This window comes from Cydia splendana, chromosome 16 (assembly GCF_910591565.1).
Source record: "Cydia splendana chromosome 16, ilCydSple1.2, whole genome shotgun sequence".
Lineage (NCBI taxonomy): Eukaryota > Metazoa > Arthropoda > Insecta > Lepidoptera > Tortricidae > Cydia > Cydia splendana.
The window spans coordinates 5,264,808-5,277,701 of NC_085975.1; the positions used below are offsets into that span (position 1 = coordinate 5,264,808).

At 38.7% G+C, this 12,894-nt stretch overlaps 1 protein-coding gene across 1 annotated transcript; it reads left to right on the forward strand.

Moving 5' to 3' along the window:
• On the forward strand, positions 1 to 1,204 carry LOC134798047 (dihydropteridine reductase). Its single transcript, XM_063770375.1, has one exon. The coding sequence runs from the start codon at positions 276 to 278 to the stop codon at positions 978 to 980; it is 705 nt and encodes a 234-aa protein (XP_063626445.1). The 5' UTR covers positions 1 to 275; the 3' UTR covers positions 981 to 1,204.
• Positions 1,205 to 12,894: the final 11,690 nt, after the last annotated feature.

Below are 12,894 nucleotides of genomic sequence, written 5' to 3' on the forward strand. Positions count from 1 at the left end.
ATGAAGTAAACTAGAAGAGCTCGCAACAAGTGGAAATCAATACTTAATTTAAAATACAGTAGAAAGACAAGTTGCATGATAACTTAATATCTTCCCACAATACTACAGCGATAATAATTATCTAACTGCCCTTCGTGGCGTTCCGCTCATTCGTGCCGCTGCGCTCGGTAAAAAAGTGAGAGGCGAGGTTACCGCAGCACAGATAACGAGGTTGCATTTCGCTCGCCAATAACTAATTAGTTGTCCTCGGGCTCCAGTCGCGGTAGCACGTCACAATGGCCAGCGGAAGGATCGTTGTTTACGGCGGCAGAGGCGCGCTCGGCGCGGCGTGCGTGAATCACTTTAAATCGGCAAACTGGTGGGTCGCCAACGTCGATTTGAACCCGAACGAGACTGCTGACGTGAACATTACTGTTCCTAAGGACGCTTCGTGGGTGCAGCAGGAGGAACACGTGGTGAACGAGCTCGCGGCCGCGCTGCAAGGTCAGAAAGTGAATGCGGTTATCTGTGTAGCCGGCGGCTGGGCTGGCGGCAACGCCGCTAAAGAGCTGAGCAAGCAAGCGGATCTGATGTGGCGTCAGTCCGTATGGAGCTCAAGCATTGCTGCTACTGTTGCTGCCAAGTACCTGGCCCCAGGCGGTTTACTTGCTCTTACTGGAGCTAAGGCTGCATTGGATGCCACACCTGGCATGATCGGCTATGGCATGGCTAAGGCCGCTGTCCATCAGCTCACAAAGTCCCTTGGAGCCAAAGATTCAGGTTTACCTGAAAATTCTTTAGCCGTTGCAATCATGCCGATAACACTCGACACTGAGATGAACAGGAAATGGATGCCAAAAGCGGACCACAGCACATGGACACCGTTGACATATGTGGCTCAACTGTTTGATAAATGGATCAAGGGAGAGGAAAGGCCGCAAAGTGGCAGCTTGGTGGCTCTCGTCACCAAGGCTAATGTTACTGAATTAGTTGTAGAATAAAATAATGTTAGCTCAAAGAGATTATGATCAGAACTTATGAAGAAGTGGAGTCCAGAAGAAGTTTAAATGTCTTGCCGTACATAGTATGTGAGATATATGTTGCATTTTATTTTTGATGCTATTTAAAATATATTTGAATGTTGTGATTTGTGATGTATACAAAGTAATATTAATGTCAGACAATAAGGGGAACAATCTCAATAAGTATCAAATAATGTAATGAATGTGTAGATGAAATATTTATGCATGTATTAAATATTGTTACACAATACATAAATCGTTTTTTTTTTTCATTTCCTTTAATAGTATTGAAGAAAATCTAATTGAATAAAATTCTCAATGACTACCTAACCTCAGTATGAAAAGAAAAACTATCTTGGAGCCTACATTGGTTAATTCATACAAATTAGTAAACCTCATTTACAGTACACATTTTCCCGCACTAGTGCGTAAAATAACACTTTTCGTGCGATGTCAAAAGTTTAAAAGGCCATATGTACAGTAAAACGTTGTACGATACACGTGCGAATAGGTAATTCGCAACTCTTGTCGATTTAAAACACTCCCTTCGGTCGTGTTTTAATTTATCGCCACTCGTTTCGAATTTCCTCTTTTCCGCACTTGTATCGTAAATAACTATTTCAATAGTCTCATAGTGACATGGGTCTTATAGCAACCTTATATTACACAGCTTAAAATATTCCAGTATTTCCTGTTTATACTTATGGCATAGTCAACATGTTACAAATAGGTATTCTATGATTACATTTATTATAAGCAGAATTTCTTTAATTGTACCTATTATTGTCTAAAACTGTGCCGAGTTACGTTTGTAACGATAAAGAGGTCACAGTGGTCTTCACAACAAAAAACAATGACTATAACTTTAACTAATTATAATTTTACAAATTGTTGTGATAAAACTTGGGACAACTTTTATGTGTACATACTTATGTCTTCCGTCTCATTTACAAGCCGATATATTTTACCTTTTACCATATCTAGCCTACCTACCATACCATCATACCATACCTAGGTACACTATTAAAGTTGCAATGCACAAAACAAAAGTGTTTAATTAATTGTTTGTGTCATTTGTTTGCATTTCAATCTATTTCACCATTCATAACATAACTCAAGCTAATATTATAATTAATGAGTTTAATGACCATTCGTTAAAAAATGTGATAGCTAGTATACCTATTGGTTGAGGTAATCAATACGTTATGAAATAATATTTTATTGTTTACGTTTTATTTAACTAATTTACGGTTGTATCTCGTGTAGGCGCAGTTGCCCCTTTTTTATAACGTTGGGGAAATGCGATTACGCATGCCACCTGGCTCGGAGGGACCAGGAGCGATGACGGAATAACCAGTGGTAGGACTGCCGTCTAAAACCACCAACGAATGCCGACTCCGCCTTGTAGAAGAGCGCCGCAGGATCACTATCAGCATTCGACTGCGTACTACGGCGCAGTTACCCCTATCACCCCTATGAGAACACCTGACTTACTTATACATATAACATCGGGCCATTACACTGCGTCACCGGTAGAAGAATCTCACTTTATATCATTAACTTTATGAGGTTGACAATAAATGAGGCAGTTCTGTGAACTATGCTTACGCAGTTTCTGTTCGGTAAAAACCTTCCGACAGTTCTATACATCGGTAATTCCCCGGCAGAGTTATGAAGGTATGTTTTCCCTAATCGGAGGATGCCGATGCCACATAAGTATCTATGATACTTTTCCATATATGTTGCGTTAAACGGTGAGCCATATAATACATGAAACATAAAGTCCTGTACGAACGAAGCCGGATATTTGGCTGAAACCGAACCATAGCCAAAGTTTGTTTTTGCTCTAGTTTCGGCCGAAACATAATTTTTATGCCAAAACTTGCCGAAACTGAAACTTCGGACGAACTTCTTCTTACGATAACCGTCGCGCCTCGGACTCTACATACTTACTAACCAGCAAATTTCTTGTGATTGGCATCTTCAGGAGTAGGTATTTATTTATACTGTACTAGCTGTGCCCGCGGCTCCGCCCGCGTGGAATTCGGTCTGTGTCATTAAGCGGCTAATTTCTAATCCTAATTTCTCTCCCTCTCCCCTGGAGGCGGAACTTGAAGTAAAGTTGACAAATGGATATGCTGGAGGACTGTAGTCCAGATAAAATATTTTACAATTAGGTACCACTTAATAAAACTACACTCCAAAATGTATATCAGACGATACAGTAAGGTATACGCGCGCGAGCGAAAGCTAAGCGGCCTGCCTGGCTAGAGCGCCACCCACTCACCGTGGTCTTCTTCAGACTCCCGAGGAAGACCACGTGCCCCTTGTAACCTCAATGCGTTGCAAGACTTTCGCGAATGATTCGATTTTTTTCGGGAAGGCATGGTAATGCGTATAAAATGCGAGTCCCAAATCGTTAGACTCCGCAAACGACCATTGCCGGAGTAAGATATTTTGATGCCCTAAGCATTTCTAGACCATGGTGCCCCCTCTCCCTAGGGTCATCGAGATTACATTGTTTTTTAGGGTTCCGTACCCAAAGGGTAAAACGGGACCCTATTACTAAGACTTCGCTGTCCGTCCGTCCGTCCGTCCGTCCGTCTGACACCAGGCTGTATCTCACGAACCGTGATAGCTAGACAGTTGAAATTTTCACAGATGATGTATTTCTGTTGCCGCTATAACAACAAATACTAAAAACAGAATAAAATAAAGATTTAAATGGGGCTCCCATACAACAAACGTGATTTTTGACCAAAGTTAAGCAACGTCGGGAGTGGTCAGTATTTGGATGGGTGACCGTTTTTTTTTTTGCTTTTTTTTTTGTTTTTTTTTTTTTTGCATTATGGTACGGAACCCTTCGTGCGCGAGTCCGACTCGCACTTGCCCGGTTATTTTTAGTTGAGTGACGTTCATTGGCCCATTACAGCTGAGAATGGAAATCAGTCACATAATTTTATCACGTAAATTGACAGTGCTGCAGCAGTAACGTTGCAACAGAGTAATGCTGCTGCAGTCGCCATATCTTAGGAAGGGATTGAATACGCGAGCGAAGCGAGCGCGAAAAATTTTCGATATAAAAACGCAATTTGATAGACAGTTGTACATTTTTCCTTTTAGTATGGAAATCAGTCAAATAATTTTATCGCGAAAATTGACAGTGCTGCAGCAGTAACGTTGCAACAGAGTAATGCTGCTGCAGTCGCCATATCTTAGAAAGTAATTGAAACGCGAGCGAAGCGAGCGCGAAAATTTTTCGATATAGAAACGCAATTTGATAGACAGTTGTACATTTCTACTTTTAGTATGGAAATCAGTCATATCATTTTATTACAACAATTGACAGTGCTGCAGCAGTAACGTTCCAACAGAGTAATTCTACTGCAGTCGCCACGCCAAAACGCGAGCGAAGCGAGCGCGAAAATTTTTCGATATAAAAAACTCAATTTGACTTAAAAAGTTATTAAAAACGCGAGCGAAGCGAGCGCGAAAATTGTTCAATATAAAAACGCAATTTGATGTTAGACAGTTGTACATATCTACTTTTAGTATGGAAATCAGTCACATCATTTTATTACGAAAATTGACAGTGCTGCAGCAGTAACGTTGCAACAGAGTAATGCTACTGCAGTCGCCACCCGAATGTCACCTTTATCATGTCATATAATGTTATTGAAAACGCAAGCGAAGCGAGCGCGAAAATTTTTCGATATAAAAAACGCAATTTGACTTAGAAAGTTATTAAAAACGCGAGCGAAGTGAGCGCGAAAATTGTTCGATATAAAAACGCCATTTGATAGACAGTTGTAATTTTTTTCTTTTAGTATGGAAATCAGTCACATAATTTGATCACGAAAATTGACAGTGCTGCAGCAGTAACGTTGCAAAAGAGTAATGCTGCTGCAGTCGCCATATCTTAGAAAGTTATTGAAATCGCGAGCGAAGCGAGCGCGAAAATTTTTCGATATTAAAACGCAATTTGATAGACAGTTGTACATTTCTACTTTTAGTATGAAAATCAGTCACATCATCATTTTATCACGAAAATTGACAGTGCTGCAGCAGTAACGTTACAACAGAGTAAAGCTGCTGCAGTCGCCAACCGAATGTCACCTTTATCATATCTTATAACGTGATTGTAAACGCGAAAATTTTTCGATATAAAAAACGCAATTTGATAGACAGTTGTACATTTTTACTTTTAGTCCCAACCAGGCGCGATTCCAGGATTTCACACAGAGAAGGGATGGGACAGTTTTATATCAGCCTAGCTTCGCATAGGGCTCGATATTTAAGGGTCTCAGCGAGGGTGTTCTCATACAGAAAAGATGCAAGAAAGCAGAGCTTGGAATTGACCAAGTGAATGTGAAGTGTGAGCAAGGCAGAAGGCCCAGCTGCGAAAGAGGAAAACTTAGATTTGGATCCACGCCCAAGTGTAATTAAGGCAGAAGATCAACTTTGCCATAAGGCAGAAGACCTCGCATAAGACCCTACGCCGAACTGCAAAAGAGTGGCTTGAAGCCGAATCTATGCATGTAATCACGACTCTTCTACTGCTCGCTCTTTGGCTTCACTCGAAAGCGCTACTTGATGGGATGCTTTTAGTTTTCGGCTTTCACGGGGCCCCTTATAACACTTTGACAGTTAGGTCTCAGGATCGCGGCTAAGGAGCAACTCGGCTTGGCCGACAAAGCTGGCGTGCAAGAGAGCAAAATTCGCTATAAAATCGGTAACCTATGTCGAAAAAATCGGCTGGCCGCAAGCCCGAAAGCAAGATTTTTTTCCATGACTTTAAGGGCCTCCGCGTAAGGTCAAATCGAAAGCCTACGTTGGAGATGTTCTTATGTACCCTCACTCCCTTACTTGATCCCTACGACCCTTCGTTATTAGATGGGTACTTGTACACGTATAAAAGATTCATGTAGGTACCTACTCCACGACGACTGCAATGCTGATGCAGCCTGCGTTTTTTTTTTGCCTACGGTTTTGGTGCCCCCTAGACGTGGTGCCCTAAGCAAGTGCTTATTTTGCTTAAAACTAAAAGGGTTAATCCGGCACTGCAAATGACAGAGGTCAATGTTTTTTTTTTCAAAGTACCCACCGTCGCCATTATTAAGTGCATAAAGGAGGCGATACCTACGTATGAATATGGATTTGATATGGGGGCGATATAATTACGATTAGGTATAATTAATAATGGAGAAAATTTATAATTTTAAATAATTATGCAATTATACGCGTGTTTATATGTGTGTTTATTTTACCACTACGTAACTATGTAAACTCATTTTTAGTTTTCTTGATTACTTAATGTTTACTCAGTTCCCCAAAAGATGGCACTGTGCAATGAGGGGCAATTAATTTACTGTCGTTTAATTTTGTCGTATTATTAATTTATTAAATCAACATAATTATTCAATTATTTTTGTTGATATCCGTAGCCCCTCTTCTAAACTTAGAGTTAATTTGGCAAAATCTTTCCTCGGTGGCTTATTCATGTCACAACATATTAAATTCAACGCCATCTGTTAGTTTACCAGGGTACTCAATAGTGGTAGCACATATTTGAAAAAAGTTTGCCCCTCCTTCCTAAGTAGCGCCATAAGATTCAGGGGCAAACTTAAGTAAATCGAGTGTTGTGGCCTGGCCGGGAATTTTCTTGACAGATTAGTAAAGTTTTCATCAAAATCCGTTCAGCCGTTTTCACGTGATGCGCGTTCAAATAAACAGACAAACAGATAAACAGATAAACAGACAAACAGACAAAAATTCTAAAAACTTTTGGAACGTGTTCTGTTATCGATTCTAAGTATCCCCAGCCAACTTTTTTTTCAAATATCTTCCATGTACAGATTTTCGACCGTCTTCAGCTTTATTATATGTATAGATACTAAAGACACTAATTTAAAGTTATCGTCAAAATAAACATTGGAAAAAGATACCAACTAGCAAAATCACGCTAACAACAGTCTCTAGACTACAATTTTGTCGCTCTTATATTGATTTTATATCATCGTATAAGCCAGGATTTGGGCACAAAGCATAAGCGTATTTATTTTAATATCGTTCTAATATCAGTTGCATTCACAGTAAGCTTTTCAAAATTATATTAAGCTGCTTTAGGCTAATATCGCTTTTACGTAAGTATCTTATAAGCCTACATAGGCTTATATTGGTCGTAAGTAAGTAACTTGTAAGCCTACATAGGCTTATATTGGTCGAACGTTAGAATCTTGTAAGCCTTAATAAGCTTATTTTGATTTGAAACATTCTATTTGTGAAGTATAAATATACGGGTAAAATTAACTGCAACAAGACAAAAACATATTAGTGTATATAAGTGTTTATCAAACTTTTTATGAATTATGTTTAAATATAATAACGTACTGTTTATCATCGTGTGTTTAAGTTTCACGGTAAGTATTCACATGGGAAAATATTATTTACTGTAAAGTAGTCCCTGTTTTACACTTCAATCTTCATGCGCCTACTCAAATATGGTACTTATTTGAATATTTTTATAATTATTTTATTTCTTTATTTTGTATTGATAGTCAGCCATTGATGTAGGTGTATTTTTCAAGCGCACTATTAGACTATTTTAAGCATTCTGAAAACAAATGATGTGGCCATGTTGAATAAATTACGGTTCCTTGCTTTACTTATACTAACAATAGTGTTCCCAAAAACGATTTAAGATCAAACCATCTTATATTGATCTTCTCTTTTGTGATATAAGTGTCTTGATCTTATATCACTCCAATATCTTACTAAAGTGCTGCTGTTGATCTTATTATAGCTTTAAATAAGATCAGAAAAGTACGTACTTACAGTGTTCTTATGCTATTGTGGGAGTGCTGTGAGGTGATGGCAGGAACATTAAATAACGATCGTGTTGTGTTGAATAGGTATAATGTTTACTAGTTACATATAATTCTCTTATCCTATACACGTGTAGTTTCCCGGCTTTTCTCTGTGTGTCAAGTGTCAACATGACAGCTTAGTGTTGCCACACCACCCCCCCACGGAGAGAAATAACCCATTAGGCGATTAGAAATAACAAAAATCATCGCGTTTGCTAAATGTCACCTTTCTACCAGATCGCGTGATAGGTGGCATTTGGGTAGTGGCATCCGCGGGAGCTTTGACGGGTTCATCCGTGCAAGGAGGTTTAGGCGATTGGACTCCGGCTGGCTTGACAATAGGCTTAGGAACGGGTAATTTATTCTGAATATGTGCCCTGGCTTCCGGTTCTGTAGCACTCGCCTCAATGAAGGCTGGCTTTACTCGGTCGACGCTTACTGCGACCTCCCTACTCTTGATGCGGAGTGTCAGAGTTTTGCCGTCGGATGACCGAGATACAATTTCGTATGGGCCTGTGTAAGGAGGTTGTAATGGGCGGCGAACAGTGTCGTCGCGCAGAAAAACGTGAGTCGCTGATGACAAGGCTTTGGAGATGAAGATAGCTGGTTTCGAATGACGTGAGGCTGGAATAGGCTGTAGAGCTGCCATTTTTCGTCGAAGTTGGGTGACATAGTCGGCTGGGTCTTCCATTCTCGCTGGGGCAGGATTTAACATTTCTCCTGGTAAACGTAAGCTTTCGCCGTAGACCATTTCCGCGGCAGTAGCATTAAGGTCTTCTTTGAATGCTGTCCGCATGCCTAGTAGAACGAGGGGTAGAGCTCTTACCCAAGAATCGGCGTGGCACATGAGAGCGGCCTTCAGCGTTCATGCAAGCAAGTTACTGTTTGACGGCCATAGATAGAGTCTCAAGATGGCCGGAAGTATGGCCCATGCGTACTATCACGTCGGGGTCACCAATGTGGGAGTGCTGTGAGGTGATGGCAGGAACATTAAATAACGATCGTGTTGTGTTGAATAGGTATAATGTTTACTAGTTACATATAATTCTCTTATCCTATACACGTGTAGTTTCCCGGCTTTTCTCTGTGTGTCAAGTGTCAACATGACAGCTTAGTGTTGCCACACCATGTTGATATTAGTCTTACATTCTTACAATAGCATTTAGAAATCTAATATAAAATCAAATGAACTAAGAGAATGGGGATATAAGACCAGGTACTCTCAAGTTCAATGAGACTTCGTAAATGTTGTTGTAAGAGCAAGAGGCTTATAATAGTATTAGGCTATGTTGATATTAGTCTTACATTCTTATAATAGCATTTAGAAAGTCTAATATAACATCAAATGAACTTAGAGAATGTGGATATAAGACCAGGTACTCTCAAGTTCAATGAGACTTAGTAAATGTTATTGTAAGAGCGAGAGGCTCATAATAGTATTATGCCATGTTGATATTAGTCTTACATTCTTATAATAGCATTTAGTAAGTATAATATAATATCAAATGAACTTAGAGAATGTGGATATAAGACCAGGTACTCTCAAGTTCAGGGAGACTTAGTAAATGTTATTGTAAGAGCGAGAGACTCATAATAGTATTATGCCATGTTGATATTAGTCTTACATTCTTATAATAGCATTTAGAAAGTCTAATATAAGATCAAATGAACTTAGAGAATGTGGATATAAGACCAGGTACTCTCAAGTTCAATGAGACTTAGTAAATGTTATTGTAAGAGCGAGAGGCTTATAATGGTATTATAAAATGATCTTATATACATTTATAAGACTAGGTAATAAGACGAAACTTACTAAAGTGGGTATTAGCTTGTCTAAGACTAATATAAGAGCGATGATAAGTTCAAAACAAAAATAAGAGCGCTATAAGCTCACTACTCTTATAAAGTGCGCAATCTGAGACTTTTTTGCTAGTTGGCGAGGTATTAAGGATCAACGAATGCAGTAGATCCTCCTGAGTCTCCTGACCTCCTCTCGCCCGATTGATTGGGAAAAGATTGTGTGGGATTTGTCTCGACCCTATATCCCCTCCTGTAAATGCCTTACGTAAATAATGGACGCCCTTGCATTTTAGTCCTAATATATATGTATTTCCAATAAACCACAGGCAATAGACCCACATTCTAAGAAGACATCAATTAACTAGATCTATTAGATTTAACTTGTCATTATCTACTTAGTACACCTGCATGTCTAATGATCTCTAATGATTGCAAAATTCCTAATAAGTCTACCTATTTATGGATTCGCAGTATTGTTGCTAAATAGATTGATAGACCATAAATAGTAAGTACGAAGCTAGAAAGTATGTACATACTTACTATAATATTATACTACGTGTATACTACCTACCCTACCAAAGATTTATTGTCAAAGTTTGTAAGAAAGTAAGAAAAACTGTCAGCTGAAGAAGATGGCGCTGTACGCTGCCATGTTTGGTGGTAACAGAATTGCCAAACGTTAACTTTTGACAATCAGAGTGACTGCATAACTATGCATAACCACAGAATAAATAATAGTACTAGCAGGTACTAGGTACAGAAGACTCACTCTCTAACAAAACGCGCCTGTTACGATCAGGACAGATATGGCCGCTAGGTGGCGACAGAGCCACGCGCGGCTTATGGCTAGCCACCAAAATTGGTGTGGAACGGATGTACCTACTTTTAGCTACCTGTAGCAAAGCGACGAAATCGCGGAGTGAGCCACGCCTGGCATAACGTAGGGACCCAAACAAAATCTTTGTTATACTACAGTATCTAATTAACTACAAAATTTTGGCCATGATTTTGTCATAACACTCTTATTAGTCTTATTAGCTACCTATAATATTATAATCATATTACTTTTTTATTTGATGTCGTAACTTGAAGTAACGGAGGCACTTTCTCTTTAGCCCGGTTTTTGAAAGTAACACGAGTCATAAATTGTCACAGCCACTATATAGCAACCAGCAATAAACTGAGCATTGATCTACATACTACCATATACTACAATCGCTGCCGGTAGGTGTGATGGTTCGATAGGGACTGAAAGTGGCTTGATGCAGGCGGGATTTTATACTTGGATGACGTATTCTGCCAATATTTACTTCATTTCATTTATGCGCGGCTTATAGTTCAGAGCGCGTTGCACTTACCTAAAATTAATATAATATAGGATATGATGATATAGGATGATAGGATATTTATACTTTCTCATTGATGTCAAAGAGATACCGTTACCGTCGACAGAAAAAACTAAAAGCGTCTAAGTAATAATATTCAATCAAGGTAAGTATTTTTTCACGCCATTGTTCGGAAATGTGGCAATAGATGGTCTAAAACCAAGCTGGAAAGTAGGCAATAGCTGTAGCACCTGAACCACCACTACTACAATGTTTCATTGTTATCATCATCTATCATTGGTGACGGTTCGCTACAGCAATGAGTATCATTTAAAACATAAAAATCAATAAAAGGTCTTTTTTGGCGCAACTTTTTCCTTCTAAAATAAAATTAGGTTATTTATAGAACCAATTTTTGTTTAAAAAAAAAAGAAAAAACCGTTCAGTACATTTTTTTTTACAATTATCCATTCAGTTCACGCTTAAGCCGGTTTTTACTTTTGTAGATGTTTGTGTTTTTTTTAGCAAAAACGCTTCTAAGTTTAGAGTCGGTTTGAAGCAAATAACAAAAAACGCCTCTTAAAAGTGATAAAAAAAGTAAAAAAGGCGGGATCTGAAAATTCTTACTGAATTGGAGTGTAAATTGTGTTTGACTAAAAATACAAGAAACACGTACCTATCTACGCTCGCTATAAAAACGAGTTCTTGTAGTGAAGAAAATGATATTCTTACGCTGACGCCTACCGAAATTCAAGAGACAGCACAGGCAGTGGCTAATAATTTGCTACCAGAGAAATCGCGGCCTAGTACTTATAGTTATGCGAATGTTTTCTTATTTCCTCGCAGTAGTCGTGAAAAGCACTATGTAATGCCTCGGCCGGAAACGCTAAAGATGGACTCGTATTATTTGAGAGCCTCCACTAACGTGTCGGCCCTCAAACGCACTCGTCCATCTTTTAGCGGTTTTCCGTCCTCTCCTACAATGTACTATTTTCATCGAGACGAGACGGTACAACGTGCCGTGGTAGTATAGTACAGTACCTATAGTCGACAGTCGACACTACGATAAAGTAAAGCGGTTATCATACCGTCGCCTCAACTGGAAACCGCACCAATCTGATAACCGCCTATTCTAATAAAAACTGTTTTTAAAATAGGTGTCTATGCCAAAAAACATGTATCATGATGCAGCAGAACCTTCTCTTAAGAATATTTTGCAGTATAATAGTAGTTGTACTACATACCGTAGCGTAGGCTATTAAAAAAACAACATCAATTTTATAAAAATATTTAATTGAGTCACTGTCCGACTTTAATTAAATTATAATACAAAAACTTAAATCTAAGTACCTACGTATTACAAAATCTTTCAAAAGACTCGCCATTTATAAAATGCTCGCCAATCATAGTATGGTTTATGTGAATGCTCCTGCGCATAAAAACAGGCAAATGTTCTGTCGTGCCGTTCTGACATGGCGAAAAAAATAAATAAAATAGAAGGCTCAAGAGGTTAACTGCTTTCCATGGCCGTTAATGCCTTTATAAACGAAAAATCTATAAAGGTTTATAGTAAGTATAAACTTTATACTTTTTTGTCTTAGGGCGAACGAAGCTTAAACAACATGTATAGTCTAAAATATGTCAAATATGTCTATTTATATGTAACTATACTTTGTGTCTTTAGGTATTTAAATAAAAGGAAACAAATAATTTGCAAATTTTCGGGTAGTTATAAGATTTATTGGTTAACCAAACAAATACAAAATCGCCTGGATCAGTCACTGAACGACCTGACTGTAACCTGCATTATTTGATCATGTAATGTTTTCATCTACCCTCAACTGGCTTAAGGAGCCATTTGAGGGTAGATTTTGTTTACTTTTATTTAAATACCTAAAGATA